Genomic DNA, 19478 nt, shown 5'->3' with positions numbered 1-19478 from the left:
ATGAACAAGAATCCACAAATTTATATATCTTAAATATCTTTCTCCCTAATACCATTAGTCAACATCTACAGTAACATGATTAGTAAGATCCATATAATGATTCATGGCTGAAAAACAAACTAACTAAAGGACATTGGCTATTAAGAAAGCAAATATATTATGTCACATGGGAAAGAAAACTACATTTGTCAAGCTATTTCGTGGGGTCTTTAAAGAGCAGATACTAATGTAAAATGAGAGCACTAAATATTCCACATAATAGAGAACTTGTTTACACACACACACAAATATAATATCCATAGCATGCTGCAAGTGGTAGTGAACACAATTTGTAAAGAACGTGTGAGTGAAGTGGGTCGTTTAGCACTCTCTTCCTCTCTATACACAACATAACATCATAGACAACCATGTCATTCAGACCTCAACCTGTCAATGTCAACATTGTGAATACTATTTAATAATTCTATTCAGATTTGGATACCAGTTGCAAACTAGATCTAATAGTATTTGGATACTATTTAATAATTCAGGCTTGAAAGGAAAAAGTAATCAAGACAAAAAAAAAAAATCAACCACAACTTTGTGCGAACATTCTGTAACAGGCTGTTAGGGTTGCATGTTACATGCACGTTAGCATGCTGCAAACGTCTCTGTGTACACACACACTCACATGCATGCTGCAAACAGATTATATACCTTCATGATTCAGTTGCTGAGATGAAAACAAGAAGAGAAACCAGATGAGTTAAGACAATGAGATGTTAATGTTATGATGAGGCGATTAGCCTTTTAAAATGGGTAAAAGACCCATAAACCACTGCTGCACACTATTTCAATGTAAAAAAAGAAAAGAAAGTGATAACATGATAAACATCAGAAACTAAACAGTAAGTGTTTCAGATGTGCTTGTGTGCCTACATTGTCTCCTTCACTGCGTAGCTTCCAGAAAGGCTGGATGTAGAACCAGGAGCCCTCATTTCCCGAAGGGTCCAGAGAAACACGCATGGCGTTCTTCTCCAGCAGGGCCGGCAGACGCTTATTCACCGTCAGGTACTTATTACTCTTAATATGGAGCAGCTGAAAATGCAAGGATAGTGTATTAAAAATACTGTAACACATAGATTACCGTTCAAAAGTTTAGGGTCAGCACAACGGATTTCAACTTTGCTAATAACAATAAATGTTTCTTGAGCATCAAACCAGCAAATTAGAATGATTTCTGAAGGATCATGTGACATGGAGTAATGATGCTGAAAATTCAACTTTGCCATCATAGGAATCAATTTCATTTTAAAATATATTAAAATAGAAAACCATTATTTTAAATTGGTATCATATTTCACAATATTACTGTTTTCTGTATTTTTGATCAAATAAATGCAGTCTTGGTGAGCATAAGAAACTACTTTTAAAACCCTAAAAAAAATAAAATAATAAAAAACCTGAAATGTTGCAACCCCACACTTATGAACAGTCATATTAGTTAATACAGTATGGATTCAGAAAATAAGTGGGCGTGATATGGATGTAGACACAATGTAAGTGGGAGACTAAATAAGCTGCAGCATAGACCAGACATTATTCAGTAGTAAGAAGTCTGGCTATGTGAGACTATAATCTGACAATTAACTCAAAGTGAAACACAAGGCCACTGGCACATGGATTTAGCTCCATAATCATGACTTCATAAATCATTAGCTTTGAAAGCAACAGCGGAAGTCAAAAGAAGGGAAGCGGTGCTCAATGCAGAGCCAAATGACGTCATGGGTTGAGCCTGACCCGGTCCAGCTCCTCCTCTGTGGATCTAATGGGTGGAGGGATAGAGTTATGGGTAAGGTTATGGTGTGGTTGGACCTTCTAGCTCCACCATTACGCCCCAAAGAAAGGGGGAGCTCTCAGCAGCCTCTCAAAGAAGGGGCCCTTTGGGTCAAATAAGTTTGGTAAAATGTCTGAAACTATGGCTTTGGTGAAAGCTCATAGAAACATTTAGATTGAAGTGACCAAAACAGCCCTTTCTTTCTATTGGTTCGGGAGCTGTATATCACCCACGCTGTCAAACGCATATTTGGCCCTTGAGCAGTGCACTAGCAGCCTTGGCAACAGTGTGAAAACAAACAGAACGTTCTCGATGTCCAGCCAAAAGTGTAAAAAAAAAAAAAAAAAAAAAAAGTGTTGATAAGAAGGAAGCTTGACTGTACCTGTATAACCCGACTGTATTTGACAACCTCTCCCAGCAATTTCTTGTTCTCAGTGTCATTTTGTTTCTGCTCCAGTTCCGCAGCATGCTGAAAAATGTAGCAGAAAGGACAGCAAACTATAAATGGCAACGTCAAAATGCCATTCTATTGCATAATCAGTGATTTCAAAGAAATAAGATGCATATCTACTGCCTGCAGCCTGTTCTACCTGTAATTTCTTGAAGAGATCTCCCTGGGAGTTGTTCCCATGTTTTCCCTGTTTTGCTTTCCAGAACTGTCTCTGTGCAGAGTACCTATTCATAGGACACACCTTGAAGAGACAATCTAGACAACAGAAAGAACAATTATTGTACTAGCTGCTGAAGATTTCTGGATACACATGATGTATGTATGTATGTATGTATGTATATATGAATGAATGAATGAATGAATGAATGAATGGAGGCATTTATACATATTTATATAGTTTATTTATATATACTATATAAATCATTCACTCACTCACTCACTCATTCACAGTTCACACACACACACACACACACACACACACACACACACACACACACACACACACACTGTATATAAAACACACACACACCCACACATACGCATATAAATTATATTAAATAGAAATAAAACTGAAATAGAAATAAAACCAAATTGTGTCTATTCCAAAAAAGGTATAAGTAAAATATAAAGGGTAAAGTCTGATTTTAAAAAGACTTAAAGGGATAGTTCACCCAAAAATGAACACAAGAATATTTGGAAGAATGTTTGTAATCAACAGATCTCGGTCCCCATTGACTACCATAGTGTATTTTTTTCCTACTATGGAAGTCAATGGGGACCGAGATCTGTTGATTACAAACATTCTTCCAAATATCTTCCTTTGTGTTCAGCAGAACAAAGAAACTCATACAGGTTTGGAACAACTTGAGGGTGAGTAAATGATGACAGAATTTTCATTTTTGGGTGAACTATCCCTTTAAGGAAACATTTTATACAGAATAAGACCTCTTACTTGGATTTATATACATGCTCATTGACATTGAGATTAGATGAATCACCACATAAAACCATTATATTATCGTTGGTCATTGTGAAAGGAATCAACACAATCAGAAATTTCGCAAGAGGCCATAAGATTTCCCAACACGTTTCGCACTGGGTTGACGAGTTTTAGCGCATTGACCATCAGAAAGCTGCTTAGTTTGAATGTGACTTACATATAAAGTAAGCTTTACACGTCGCTACACTATTGACAATAGACCTGAAATTAAACTTACGGGTACTTTAATATCCGAGGGGCTGATTTTTATTTAAAAATACAAATTTGACATTTTTGTTATATGAAAGTCATTAAAAGCGTATTTTACCCTCAATTATCATTAAACTATTACTTAGAAATTTTAAAAAAAGCACAAGTTATTATGACAAGGCTGTTACATTCAAAAGCACAGTATGCTTGTATTGACTCGTACTGAACCTCTTGTTTCAACAAAGCCCTCCAGCACAAGAGGAAAATAAGAGTTTACAGTTTGTGCAATTCTGACTCGTGTAAAGTCTACCAAATTGCACTTGAGGAACAACACTGTTTACCCACCTCAGCTTACAATTGTAGTCATTAAGCAACAGCCAGGCACCCTACTGAGATCTCACTATAAAGCTGAAGACGTGGGGCGCAGACAGACTGCGTGGCCTTGGCAAGAGCAAAGATTCAGTGTGTAGGAGGCTGTTATCGCTCAAGGGCCGAGTAATTAATCAGTGGCTGAACACTGAGCAGGTGTTAAGAAACACACACACAGGAAGCTACAGCTACATATTTATATTGTTTGGTGTTGGGGTTTATTTTGCCTGCCACTTTTATGAATACACTGCAGTGGAACTAAGCAAAAGTAGCGACGCTAACTTTATAAATAAACAAATGATTGATTCATTTATCCATAACAACAGTCCTTTGGCTTGTAATGGCGCTAATATGTTAGCATTGGGGCATTTAAGGTGATTGTTGTCGAAATGACTCACCTCTAAACTTTTTCGGTGGGTTTGTAAGATCCCCAGCCTCAGGCTGCACCACACATCTGTCATCCACCAAACTGAGAAGGAAAATATGACAACTTATTAGTATTCATTCATTGAATGATTCAATGTCAACAATTTCCTTAAAATAGAAAAATACTAACAAAACTAAATAGAAACACAGATCATTTTCTTTGTTCAGACAAGCAGAAAACCTCAGATTTTTTGAAAACACACAGTACATGGGTTGACCCTTCAGAGGATAAGCAGTTTGGGGAATGGATGGATATATGGTTTCAACTTCGAAATCATATTTTATTAGAATGGGTCTCGGGTGAGTCCATTTTTCCTGCGTCCAAGTCCATTTTTTTACACCATTCCCTCACTAACGTCCCTCAGTCTCGTTCATTCGGATGTATGTCATTACCCATGATCACTTGGAATCCTCAATGGAGCTGATTTATTACAGTTTTTTTCCCTTATGAGTTTGTTTTACACACCATTGTATATGTATGCTTGGACTGTTGGAGAAAATACAGAAAAATTACACAAAATGAAAATAACAATACAATAAACTATAACTGTGTATAAAACAGTCAGCTTAACCTCTTCCTCTTAACCTCTATTTGCCCGTGGGCGGGGCGGGGCCTAGAGCTACGTAATTATATTTACACTTCATTTTTTAAGGTTTCTGGAGATATTATCACCCCAAATATGGTATCATTTCTCTTAAAATCTCATCTTTACATTTGTGTATATGGAACACAAAGAATTAATCTAATCTAAAGCTTAAAAATACAATCGTCTCAAAATCGCTCCTCCCCCAAATAGCGATGCACAAATATAAATATGAATATGTATTTTTTACGTATTTCACAAAACAGAAAAGTCATATATCAAAAGAAAGCTCTCATTCTCAGGAATGTGACTGTGTAGTTTGTTTTATTGTTTTAACATCATAGTTCAAATTATCTTCAAAATATTTCACAATATTACTGTTTTAACTAAAGAAATGCAGCTTTGGTGAGCGTAATATACTTGTTTCAAAAACATTAAAAAAAAAAAAAAAAAAATTACCATCCCTGATCTTTTGAATGGTACTATCTGAAGCTAATGTCCAAATACATTCATTTTTGCTCTCTTTCCTCAAGACATTTGTTTGAACACTGGAAAAATGACTCAGTCAGTTATGTTCTCTTAGGCACCTTTCTCCAATTTATGTTAGAGATGTGGCAAAATTTCCATCAGATATTGAACAAGTGGATCAGATTACATTACTTGTAAAATGAAAGTGTAGAAAATCTGTCCTAAAAATCAGATTTGAAAACAAAGTCAGATTTGCGTTCAGTTGGTTCAAACTTCAAACAAAGTCAATAAGTCCAGCATCATTTACTGAAGTCTCGCTGTGGACACTGACTGGTCTAAAAGAGATTATCAAAAATGTTTCAATGCTTATGAGTGCAACTGCCATGCATCAACTCAAAGAGTGGAAGTAAGATCCTCTGGGGATTCACAAGACTGAAGCACATCAGAAAGTACATGGTGGAAGCAAAATGAGCAACTTGACAATTCAGGTTTTATTATAAAGAAATTAGACTTAGTAGGCTTAGTAGTATATCAAAGCAAACAGTTTCCTCCCACGATGACTCAATTGACAATGCTTCAATAATCCTAAATCAACAAACTATTCAACTCTCTTTGAATGCAGAACATATTTGCCCACTCTATTGTCAATGCAAACCCATACAGTCTAATTTAATTACACACTATCCTCCGTCACAGGCGCTCATAACAGAATAAAGTTACAGAAATGTATGATTTTATTTAGTTTATCATCAACAATTTACCAGAGATTTGAGGGGAAATTTAACTGACGAGCCTCTCCTAAACATAAAGAGGGTTTTTGTGAAAGCTTGGACCAACTTTAGACAAAGAAGGAAGCTGCAGTGCACTTTGTAGGCCTGATAAACGTACTAACACCCAGGCTTCCCTCACTGTTATAGTTAAAACTAAAAATAGGCAATAACTTATCAACGACAGCTCAAGGTTTTCTTAATGATAGCCCTTGACTCAGCTCGGCTATCTTGTGAACACAGATCTGTAAATAAATACTTCAGCAATAAAATGCAGAAGTTCACACAACTGCACTGAACTGACCGGAGTAACATGGGTGTGTATAGACTCTTAAAGGTTACATGTTGTGTTGTCACAGTAAAATGAAGTTGCTTATTGAATTCATGAATATGCTAAATGCTTCATGAATCAAACAAGCACTACAACATCAAGCTAATCTTCCTTCCTTACAATAGCAGAAGACACAAAAAAGGGATGAATGGTGTGAGGTTACGCAAAACAGAACATTTGAAGGAAGTGCCACACAGAAAGGCTGTTATCGGGGCAGTTGTATTACTTTTCACCTGTTACTCTCTCAAGCTCATACCCAAGAGCTGCGTGACAGTAGTGTTTCCCCAACCTTTTTGTACCTGAAGTACCCTTTCATCAACAACAAATCAGAAATGTGCTCCTTTAAACTGATATGCAAGTATGAAGTATGAATCATCAAGTGAAACTCACCATTTATGTTAATGAAAAGAGTAAGACTATGGCCCGATTTCACAGACAGGGCTTCAATTAGGGCATTTAATAGCTTTTATAAACGTACCTTAGAACAAAACATTACAGGGGCACTGACATACATGTCAGAGCAAGTTGCTTTCAGTTAAAACTGCTCAAACATGCATTCTAGTCCAGGACTAGGCTTAAAGGGATAGTTCACCCAAAAATCTAAATTATCTCATGATTTACTCACCCTCAACCATCCTAGGTGTATTTGACTATCTTCTTTCAGACAAACACAATCAGATTAAAAAATATCCTGGCTCTTCCAAGCTTTATAATGGTAGTGAATGGGAACCAATATTTTGAAGCCCCAAAAAAGTGCATGCATTCATCATAAAAGTAATCCATTTGACTCCAGGGGGTGAATAAAGGCCTTCTGAAGCAAAGCGATGAGCTTTTGTAAGAAAAATATCCATATTTATAACGTTATTAACTAAAATAACTAGCTTCCAGCAGACGGCCTACGCAAGTCAACTTACGGCAAAAGAGTAACTTCTGACGCAATGTTTGACGTAGTATGTAGGAGTAGCATAAGCTTAAACCTAAACGCCTCTCGATTCAAACAAATAGGGCTGAACAAACAAAAGCTCCTCTTATATCGAAATCCTCCGTAATTTTTCCTTTAAAATCCTCGTTTTGGACTTGTTTGGCTCTCTCCTCTCTGCACTTCCGTGTTCATCACTTCTCACCGGAGCTTACGCTTCACCGACGTCCTACGTCACGCGCTGGAATACGATATATACAAAATATTGGGTCCCATTCACCACCATTATAAAGCTTGGAAAAGCCAGAATATGTTTGTAGGTTGAGGGTTTATATATGAGGTTGAGTAAATCATGAGATAATTTTCATTTTTGGGGGAACTATCCCTTTAAGCCTTGTCTGTGAAACCAGGGGTATATTATGTGGCAGGCCAGCATAGTGGTAAAATATGTACAATAAGCCCATTAAGTGTGGGGAAAGCTGTTCTATTTAATTACCGCAGGTATACAAAGAGTTCATCATTCATATTTTATAAGCATTGATGCACTTAAAAACATTTTGAATTGTTTTCTTTAATTATATATATTTTTTAAATGTATTTAATTACTATTAGTTTCCGTGCTTTGAGACAGAATAAAGAGCACTGAACAATTTAGCACTGTGAAAAAGAAAGAAGACCATTCAACTCAATGTATGAATTTCCTTCTACAGTAAGAAGTTAAATTCTCTTGAATGACAAAGTTGCAAAGACCAGATTTTCAGGTCTATAACATCAAGTAACAGCAAGTTGCTCTCTGAGAGCTAAGTGTTTCTCCCAGAATTTGAGAGCATTTTTTTTTTTCACAATGCTTCATCATTGCTTCAAGATCATTAAAATAAGAATTAGAATTTTTTTTTAAATTTCATAAATCTCATCACTAATAAAAAAATAAAATAAAAATAATATATCACATAAAAAAATTATACTTGCATAAGTAAAATACAAAAAACAAGTAAACAGTCAGTGATAAAATAGGAACAAAGAAAATAATTACAAGCAACAGGACAAAAAACTACAATAGAACAAAGACACAAATTAAATAGACCTACCTGAAAAACTTTAAGCACTAGAAATAAAAGACTACAATAGAACTTTAAGAGTGAATGCACTAATCTCATATGCTATACTGACACAGTACACATGCGCTTTCTTTCTCAAACATTTATGTTCACATAAGACATAAACGTGTTTATGAGAATACTCGCAAAGGCAGGCATTTTGATATGTGTGTGTATTTGACAGTTCAAGCCCAGTAAGGCGCTAAAAAGAATTCTAGGCGCCAAGTTCAGTACTCACGCGCTGTATGAGCAGGTGTATGCGTTCAAAAACAGTCTCTCAGACAGCAGGTGAGTCCTCTTTCGCTGCTTATTGCGCTTGAATGGTTTAAAATCACTTGTTTTTAAACCGCAAAACATAAAAATGCACTCAAATGATAAGCTTTCGAGACATCACATAATGGCAACTTCACGTGAGCGCAACCACGACAGAGACGATAGTCCAAAATGTCAACTGGTTGACAAATTTCTACCTGTTAATCATGTCCACCGGTATATCACCCACACTCTAAAAGAAAGATGGTTCTTTAAAGGTTCTTTACACGTAATAATAGTTCTATTTAGTAGCCTACCGCATCATCTTGAAGAACCCTTTATATGCTGGTTCTTTGTGTTAAGAGTTTAGGGTTCTTTATTCCCGCCTTTTTGCGTTTCAAATCTGTAACTGTCAAAACCTCCTCATTACTGATTTTCTGGAGCTCAGCTATACAACTATACACATACTGTCAACATACTCTCACCAGGTAAATTATTTATTTCTTAAAATGTCTATAAATTATAACTTTAAAAATTGTAACAATCATTTCCTAACAATCATGTATTTTTCTCTTTTTAGTTTTACAGAACATGTAAGAGTGAGCAGCTCTGTTCAGTTAAGGATACTCATCTTCTCTTCACCACAAAGTAAGTAACAGAGATATGGAATTTATGATCCATATTGTTTGATTTTTTTAATTATGACTTTATGCCTAAACATACCCATTCACAAAAAAAAAAAAAACACATTAAAGCTATACCATGACTTTATATCACTTTTTCCTGTTAACATGGTAAAGGGCTCATTCTGTCCATTTTTGCTCATTTTGGCCTTCATGAACATAATTGTTTTTAAATAATCAAATGAAAGAGACACAATGCAACGCTAAACTCAATTGTGTATTTCAGATGCTGTCACGTATCATTACCTCATCATCTGCAGAGAGAAACTGCCACTCAGAAAACACACATAATGAAGGCTGTAAAGACATCATAGGAGATTTATGAAGAAATTTCACTGGAACTTGGTCCTAATTACATCTATATCATGTTCAATGTCAATTGTTATTTATTAATGTATTTAGCTATCCTCCGTTGTTAGAGCACTGTAATTTGCTACAATCTGCCATGTCAATAAAGAATAAAAGTACCTAATTGACACAACATGCTGCTTTTTTAAAATGTAAAACCAAAATAGAGGCAACAAGATAAGACCAGGCAAATAGAGGGCAAAAAAAAAAAAAAAGTACTATTAATAATATGAAGATGCTAATATACTAATATTAATGAAAATAAATATCATTGAAAACGTTATTTATAACACCATTAAGGTCCTATATCACTTTCAAAGCATGGTTCTAAAAAGGGTTATATTTAGCACCAAAAGGGGTTCTGCTATTGTTACAAGCCGAATAACACTAATATGGTACTGTTTAGAACCATTTTTCTCAAGAGTGCACCTCTAATAAGGATTATGAAAAACCTCAGAGGGAAGTATGGAATTTTATGCAATTTATCAAAAATGCTTTATTAAAATCTGTCTATCCTCACATTAACCTTTAGGTATGTCTGCATTTAATAACAATCCCTTAGTTATAATTAATAATTATATATTTAAAAAAAAAAACACATCAACAACCACAGAGCTACCAAGCCACCACAGAAAGAGCCACTCCACCAAATGATGACTAAGCCAAATAAATGCTGCAAATGGATATTTTTATAGTGACTAATTGTTTTATTGGCTTTGCCTGCACACTTCCTCATCTTCCTGTGTATCTGTATAGGTGTATTAAACAAAGACATTAAGTACATTAATAGGATGTGTTATAGAAAGGGGGGTAGAAAACAGGAAAGGTGCTATAACGGTCTAGTTTTACATGCTCATAAATGAGTAACAGAGTGCTTCTTGTTCTCTTTAAAACTGTTTGACAGCCAGCAATCTTCAAAAGACACAACAAAGTACAGCAAGTTAAACATGAACCAAATGCAAGCCTGACCGGCAGTGTTCAAACATGCTAATTATAGCTCCATTACTTGATGACATGAGTGAAGGAGTTAGACCTTGTCTAAGCAAAATGATCATTCTTAGCTTGCTACAAGTGAAGCATGTTATAACAAATCCTATTCTTTTACTTAAAAGAGAAGCTGTGTGTATTTCGTATGTAAGAAATTGAGACTAAAATCAACTACATTTGCTTTTACAACCTTGAACTGATACAGTATACAGAACTAAATCGCCCACATTATTGTGCTTTTAACCAAACTACTTTCAAATTATGGTCATAAATGTTTATTATGTAGAATTTCAACCAATGAAGCCTCTTATCAGTATTTCCTCTAGGTTTCCAGTACATCACAACGAGTCCTTAGACTAGCCTTTCTAATTTAAGTCTATTTAACAACTTCCATTATATCTCTATAAACCCATGACAGCCTGGGAAATAATCCAAAATCGCCTTGTTTAGGGTCAGATTCAGAAGAAAGGCTTTGGCTATGTTCGGCATGGAGTACAAGTATACTGAATACTGCAGTTTATACAACTGCCAAGTTTGCAAAACAGTTCGAAAAACAATTGGCGATATGCAAACAGAAAAACAGTAGTTTGTTTAATTTGTAAAACATATCTTTTGGCAGTCTGATCAAATAATGTTCCATTTTACTCAAATAACGTGTCAAAAAACGAATAACAGTAGAAAGTTAAGTCAAACACATTGCATTCTGGGTTGTTCACTCCCATAAAGTGAAAAAGTGGCCACCTACATTTTCAGCGGCCTTGGTTTCTAAAGTATTTTTCCCTTATGGTTTTCATAAAAGTCTTTTTTTAAGAGTTATAAGTCATGAACCAAAGTAAACCAACAAGCTATGAGGTGAATCACAACATGACAAACTTTGATTTGAAGCAAAAAAAGTACCTGAAAATCAGACAAAAAGACAAAAGGTATAAGACTGTGTACTTAACGGCTTTAATAAAGGATAGAACTACAATCCCATGAAGCATTGTGAAAGACATTATTGAATTAAAGATGGTGATCTTATATGTAGAAACAAAATATTTCACATTTATTGCAAAATATACATATTATGCATATAAATATTTAAAGGGATAGTTCACCCAAAATGAAAACTAAGTCCTCATTTACTCACCCTGGTGTTGTTCTAATGCCAGAATGCCCTTCTTTCTTTTTCAGACCACAAGAGGAGGATTTTTTTAAATGTCCCGCTCGCACGTCCATATAATGGCAGTGAATGGCGACCAACACATATCTACAAACGCAATTTGATGAGGTAAACCGTAAAAAGTTGCCACCGACGTGCATGTAAACAGTTTCCAGATCAGGTTTTTGTGTCACGTTATGGTTTGTAACTTCGCAAAACATTATCAAACCATAGTAAATCTCACAACATTATTTAGAACAGTGGTTTTCAAACTGTGGGTCGCGACCCACTTGTGGGTCACACAGTGAGAAAAGGTGGGTCGCACAAAGGCACTTAGCTGCAGCTAAATTTACATTACGATGAGTGAAACAAAACCAGTCCGATTAATGAACAAACGACTCTTAAGTGAGTTTTAGCGCCCGCCAAAGTGAATTTTTGTCCCGCCAAAGTCTTATTTGATCGGTGAGTAATGTAGATGAACGGCTGCGCTTGTGACAGAGTACGAGCAGAGAGAGAGACTCGGTCGCGCGCGCGCTCTCTCTCTCTCTCTTCGGAGCCAGGCGAAAGTGTAAACAAGACTTCACGGTCTCCAAACTAAGCGCTGTCTTGCTCTCTCTCCCTCGCACATATTAATCAAAATAAATCGACACGGTGGTAAAAGGTCGGAAGACCAAAGTTTCATGTGGAGCATTCGGAGATTTTTTTCCCCTTAATTACTGCTGGGTGTGAATTCTGCTAAATAAGTTGTTGCCTTTGATCTTCTCTGAAAAGCGTCCCAGACATTCAGCTGACATAAAACAACACTTTAATTAAACAAAAAAACTATCCAGTGATGAAAGGTTTTCTGTGTTGACACAAATCTTGGATGTCCGTGTCCTAACTGCTGGGATAATCACACAACGCGCACGACACGTCCAATTCGCGAACTAATCGACTCCTTTGAAATTAATTTGAATGAATGGTTAAAACAACTGATCTTTCCAACAGTGAACTCAGAAGACGTCTGAATCGGTGTAATCAGTAACACTTTACAATAAGGTTCTATTTATTACATAAATTACATAAAAAGTACAGTTTGCTTACTCAAGCTTAAGCTTTAAAATAAATTAAACCCCTTGTTTTTTTTTGTTTTTTTGAAAAGCATATGACTACATTTTTCCACACAGTGCTATCAAGAATCGATAAGAGAATCGTTAAAGAATCGCATCGATAATCAGAATCGTCAGTGGCATTATTATTATTGATAAAATATTTTAATTTCCCATCTGTAAAATTGTAATCAAACATTAAAGAACATGTTTTTTTAAAGTTTTTTTTTAAGAGTTAAAAGTTTAAAATATTTTGCTAACATGAGGTCTTGTCACTGTCAGTCTTTTTACATCAGTGCAAAACTAGCATGCAAACTCATCAGCATGCATTGATCAATCCCATGGCATGTAGCAAAAAAAAAAAAAAAAGGTGCGACCAAATCATTCTGATGCGACCAACTGAGAAAGTTGGTAGCACCAGTGCAAGTGGGTCTTGAGATTGATTATACTTGTCTAGGTGGGTCCTAGAATGAAAAAGTTTGGGAACCCCTGATTTAGAACAGTTTGTCTCGATCCAAACAAAATCACACACAACATAACATGATGCGTAGATCTTGAGAAAATCCTCAAGGAGTGACATGAAATGTTGCTTGGCTAAAGCTACAGGACTTCTGGGATCTCAGACTGTTTTACAGCTGAAGCACGCTTGGATTGGATTGACAGGGTCTTGATGTCCCGTGTGACATAGTATAGGAGCGCACAGCTGAAACAGCGCTGTAAGACAAGGCCGGATTTACCACCGGGCCGATTGGGCTGGTGCCCGGGGGCCTCCAACCTCTAAGGGGCCTCCAAGACCCCACTAACTGTGTGACCTCATCCTTTTTTTTTTCTTTTTTTTTATTAAAATAAAATTCATTAATGAGTGTGTGTGTGTTTGTGTGGATGTGTGTTAACAATCATTTATTTGCACACAAAAAAGTATCATGATCAGATCAGTTTTTTGTCTGTGTCCTGAGGCTTCCTACACCGTAAACTAAACACAGTAACGAACGCTGACGTCGATTTTACCATCTCAATCCAATAATGAAACACTGGAAGAGCTAGTAATTCAACCTGAACCTCCATCGCAAGGACGACTTGAGCAGGAAGTTTCTCAGTGATACATTACTCAGTTTGAGGTACATTATGAGATGTTGCAACTGTAATTCCTCACCATCAGCATTAACAAGTGCATGTACATCAAACAAACCGATTATTTTACTTGTACTTATTTATTTAGTATTTTTCTAATTTATTGCAGTGAACACGTGGAAACTGTATCAATTACAGTGCATACATTAGCCGAGCTCTAGCGTGAATGACTGATGTAACATAAACGGTGGTAAAACAAATCTTGCTCCATGCTTAATCTTTCCTCAAAGTAGTGAGAATGACAGACTATCTGCATTTATAGACACAGTTTTAGGTAATACCTAAACTGATTAGCATAGGTATTTAAGTAAGACTGTGATAACGTGAGTTAGCCAGTTAGCAGGAGACCTACACAAAATAAAACTCAAAAAAACTAAGTATTTTGAACTCCATCTTCCAAGAGCAAGCGGTTTGCGAATCCTGCATTGAACGCCGAGATTTGAGAAGCAGTCGTCAGTAAAATACAGGGAACACGGCAAAAGTTTAGGATTATACTGCTGTGATATCGTGGTGAACTTTAACCACTGATTCTTCACATACTCATTCTTGGGCAGTGAAAATAAAACTGGCTTTACCGTCACATTGTAGAGCACAGCGTCTTCTCAACATGATGCTAACCAGCATCCACAGGGATCAGCTGTAGTGTTTGAAGGGTTTTTTCCCTGGTGTCGGCAATATGCTAATGTTTCGTCTTGACGTCACAACGAAATGGCTTATGACTCGTTTGAAAAACGATTCATTTCATTGTCGACTCTTACTTTTGAAAGAGAAAAACTTTATATATAGTGCACTTTCAGATTTAAAACTTTGCAGGATGTTTTCATTCACTTAGGCCTCGTTTATACTGCAGGTCTTGAGCATATTTCACATTTGTCCATCCGTACAAGAACCCCCTTTAATCATGTGCAGCATTTCAGATAGTATGTCAAGTGTAAATACATGAATCGGATATGGGTCACAATTGAAAGAACGTGTAAACGGACGGTCAAAAAAAAAAAAAACAACAAAAAAAAAAATTCGCAACAAATCAGAATTGGGCATCAAGACCTTCAGTGTAAACGATGCCCATCCGTCCCTTTGCAGGGGTTGCTCTCATCATTAAACTGCAGAGACGTTGCCTAATGCCTCAGAAAATCCGATCTGCCTGTTTATATGACAGTCGCATTGGAACATATCTGATTTATATATGATTTATTTCCACATATGAATGAGGCCTGAAACCGATCTCGAAATATCCAAATGCATGCCTTTTTTTCCTGTTTACACTGTCATAGAACACATCCGATCTGTGTCACATATGAGCAAAAAAAAAAAAAAAAAAAAAATTTGGACTTGGGTTACATTTCACTTACAGAAATGAGGCCTTAGAGCTGTTACACACTACATGAAAGGTCATTTTCAAAAATCCATAATAGGGACACTTTAATTTTCCTTGCTTTTATTTTGTGATTATTTTAATTCCTTACTGTGTAAAGCACTTTTAATTGCCAAAGTGTATGACGTGCTATATGAATAAAACTGCCTATAAAAATGTTGCATCACAATAAAAAAAATAAAATGGATGTAATTGATTGTGACAGTGAATAAATAATATGCTGATGTACATGGACACAAGTCACTTTTTTGGAATTTATTAAATTCAATAACATTCATGTAAAATATAAATAATAAAATAGTACTGTTTTATACTGTAAAAATAAGTCGCAGTAAGGGCATAATACTGTAAAATGAAATTGCGGTATGGGCATCTTACTGTAAAATTAAGTTGCAGTAAGGGCATCTTACTGTAAAATGAACTTGCGGTAAGGGCATAATACTGTAAAATGAAATTGCGGTATGGACATCTTACTGTAAAATTAAATTGCAGTAAGGGCATCATACTGTAAAATTAAATTGCGGTAAGGGCATCTTACTGTAAAATTAACTTGCGGTAAGGGCATCATACTGTAAAATTAAATTGCGGTAAGGGCATCTTACTGTAAAATTAAATTGCAGTAAGGCCATCTTACTGTAAAATTAAATTGCAGGAAGGCCATCATCATACTGTAAAATTAAATTGCGGTAAGGGCATCATACCGTAAAACACATTTACAGGTAAGCTACTGTAAAGGGGAACTTACAGTAACTTACTGGCAATAGTTCTGCCAGTAAGTTACCGCAAAAATAGATAAAATGTCTAACAGTGCATTTATAGATCTCCTTTCACAGTTAACATTACAAGAAATGGAGTTGGAGAAAGTGGTTTTGTTTTAAAGTAAAGAAAAACCCACAGCTTCCTTCTACTGTTTCTAAAAATTAAGATGCTTTGTTAGTTTGGGCCACAAGCCTACGAGGGGGGAGGGGGGCCTCCAAGATTTTGTGCCCAGGGGGAGGGGCCTCTGCTTTCTAAATCAGTGCCTGCTGGAAGATCATCACAAACTAAACCAAACTTGATTTTATGACCTGCCATATGTACTTTCTACTAGTCATCATGTCAAGCATGAATAAATAACACAATAAATCAATAAATTGCAACACCTTTTTCTGGGATTGTCTGTTAAGTACATAAGTAGTACTATTTTCTTCAAAATTTTAAAGGTTTCCTATCAAATGAGAAATCATGTAAATGCCTTCAGGGGTTAACAGTGACAGTCAACATAGATCTTACATATCAATAAAGCTTAAATGAATTGATATCGGCCGATCATGATGACAAGAAATCGGCAGTCGGCATCAGCTGCAAAAATTATGATCGGAGCATCCCTAACAAAAAAAGTATCTATGTACTTTCTTCACTGAGTTGAACATCTCCAGACAAGACCGCTGACAGATGTGAACATGATAACTTTCTTTTTGCAAAGAACACTTAAGACTATGTTAACCTCGGAGAAGAAAGTACATGTAACGCCTTTTTAAAAAATGTCAAAACTTTTGTGGTCAGAAAAAGAAAGAAAGGCATGGCATTAGAACAACACCAGGGTGAGTGAATTATGACATGTTTCGTTTTAGCGTGAACTATCCCTTTGAGTAGTTTGAGTGCTTAGAGACACTGATTAAATCATTTGCAGTGTTTCATGGGAGGGAGTGGGTGCTAGGTCTGTCTTTAAAGGTTTAGAAGTAAAAAATCAACTCCCCTTTTATGGAGAAAATTAATGGGAATTTTTTTTTTTTTTCAGAACCCAACTGTTGCACTCTAATGCAGTGTTCTGTACATGTACATTTTAGCAGATGTAGTAGGTCATCTGAGGTCTATGCACAAATTCTACATACTGTACTGTGCACAGTATTCATAACTTGCAGAGACAGTAAGAATAGTATGTTAATATCCTATCCTCAACAAACGCTGCCTGTCTCAAAATATGGAACAATATGACTGGATAAAAATACAACAAAAGACCTAACAAAAACTGGAATATTAACTATGCACTACAACACTGGAAACATGCAGTCTGACAGCTTTGACACAAAGTCCGCTCATATGTCACTCTTCCAATGCAAGTGCACATTACTACAACTATGTGTGAACTATGTGCATTTCAGAATTTATGCTCTCAAACAAAACCTCTGTGGTTTTATTTGAATCATATGCTATCATAGCAGGAAATTGAAAAACTACACATGAAGTTTTACAAACATTAATACTGCAAAACCACCAAACAGCTCTGTCATGAATTGCGAAAAGTGACAGAGAAGTGACCGTTGCTGCAATCCATCTGATGCAATGCTGCAAAATTAATGAATATTTGTGCAAAGAAAAGCTGTACATATTGTGACCACAGTGAGCATAATTTGTTATGCACCTTAATTGCTTGATGAGTCACTGCACAACAATGCAAAAGTGATTCCACACAACCCACAAGCAGATGTGTTCCTACATGACCACGTGAAAATCGAATGAAATTCTTCTTATGCAGTGTAGTCTCAGAAACGGTCAAATTAAATTTGACGACGTTAATAATTAAAGGTGCACTCTGCGTTTAGATCAGTCGTATTCTTTCCAAGAGTTCCAATGTTTTGGGATTTAAATTTACTATTTTTTGTCCACGCATACTAATTCTGTCTGGGTGGGTAAATTGCGCACATCCTAATTAATATCTTTACTCTGAACTACAGTAAGTTGATAAGACTCCATGTCTGCAGTATAATGTGTTTGTTGTCATATTGTTTTATGTGCTATACTTTGTAAAGAGCACTAACTGAAAGAGTTTCGATAAAGTGAACATATTATTATAATCATGATTATTATTAGTAGGCCAATTGCATGACAGCAGGTAACGTGAAATGAAAAATGGCGCCACCCATGATGTGGTGACCCGCTCCATGTAAAATAAAACAGATTTTTCAAGAAGAAAGATATGCCTGGAGTCTTCATGCATGTTGTGTGCATAACTGCAATGATATTTCTCTCAAATGTGCTGTTCATTTTCCCATGTGTAAAATGGGATTTTTAAATAAATAAATAAAAAGACCAAAAAAAGGCCAACATTGTTGTATTAGTATTGGTGTGTAAACTAACAGCAAACTTTGCATTCCTGTTCATGATTTGCATTATTGCTTTTGAAGCCATGCTGTAACTGCACCTCTGGCCTTCAGTGTGTACTCAAATCACTTCCTACTTCCACTAAACAAACTTCATCTGACATCTGAAATATCTTTGAAATTGTATTGGATGTTTTTAATATTTTACTATTGCATATTTGGGCAACATAATCACACCAGTAGCTATATTTGAATAAAATGTATAACTGCCATGTTTAGTCATTTTTAAGACTAATATAATGATCATTGGGAGGCAACTTACCCTAAAGTGCTGATAAATCCATTGACAGTTCCCTCCGCGTACAGAGACACGATATCCCCAATGTGAAGGAAACTGGACCTGTGTTCCGACATATCTGCAAATGTTTCAGAAGATTTTCTGATACTTTAACTACTCTGATCCAGCGCGTTGTGTCCAGTCGACTCAATGTCTCAATCCACTTGTTCCTGCGCTTTGACAGTAACACATTTTAATCCAGCCGCCCAGAGAAGAGATGCGACTTTTGAGTTTTGATCCCTCTAACTGTCGCGTTTCTTCATGTTTTCAACTTCTTCCTGTGAAACAAACGAGGCTTTTTCTCACCAATATGCCACTCGAGTGGGAGGAGACTCACCCTCTGTCCCGTGAAATCAAGGAAGTGATGCTGTCTGTCTTTTGCTGTGGTATGCACAATGCAACTCACTAACAAAAAGTGAGAATGCAACTTGTGTGTTTGTGCAGTCGTGCATGCATTGTGTCGGTGAGGAGGTGAAAATGCCTATTAGAGCATTTCATATTTAATATAATATCGGTAGATGAATGAAAAGGCATTATTTTTTTGTTTTTAATTATACATGTACATGCAAGCATGCAACATTTAGCAAACAACTTTTTTTTTTTGACGCCTTTTCGTGCTATTTGGGGGAAAAAAGA

General features: G+C 36.1%; 1 protein-coding gene across 1 annotated transcript in view; it reads right to left on the bottom strand.

Moving 5' to 3' along the window:
- Nucleotides 1-19187, bottom strand: part of itpr2 (inositol 1,4,5-trisphosphate receptor, type 2) — an 89820-nt gene extending 70633 nt beyond the window's left edge. The window contains exons 1-5 of the mRNA XM_084408564.1: nucleotides 18828-19187; nucleotides 4224-4294; nucleotides 2407-2522; nucleotides 2199-2285; nucleotides 919-1077 (exon numbers count right to left, since the gene is read on the bottom strand). Coding sequence (XP_084264690.1) covers nucleotides 919-1077; nucleotides 2199-2285; nucleotides 2407-2522; nucleotides 4224-4294; nucleotides 18828-18919 — 525 coding nt within the window. The 5' untranslated portion in view covers nucleotides 18920-19187. The remainder of the gene's footprint in view (nucleotides 1-918; nucleotides 1078-2198; nucleotides 2286-2406; nucleotides 2523-4223; nucleotides 4295-18827) is intronic.
- Nucleotides 19188-19478: the final 291 nt, after the last annotated feature.

The sequence above is a fragment of the Rutilus rutilus genome, assembly GCF_951802725.1.
Source record: "Rutilus rutilus genome assembly, chromosome: 5".
NCBI lineage: Eukaryota > Metazoa > Chordata > Actinopteri > Cypriniformes > Leuciscidae > Rutilus > Rutilus rutilus.
Note: the sequence above shows the minus strand (reverse complement) of the source record. Positions and strands in the feature narration are given on the sequence as shown.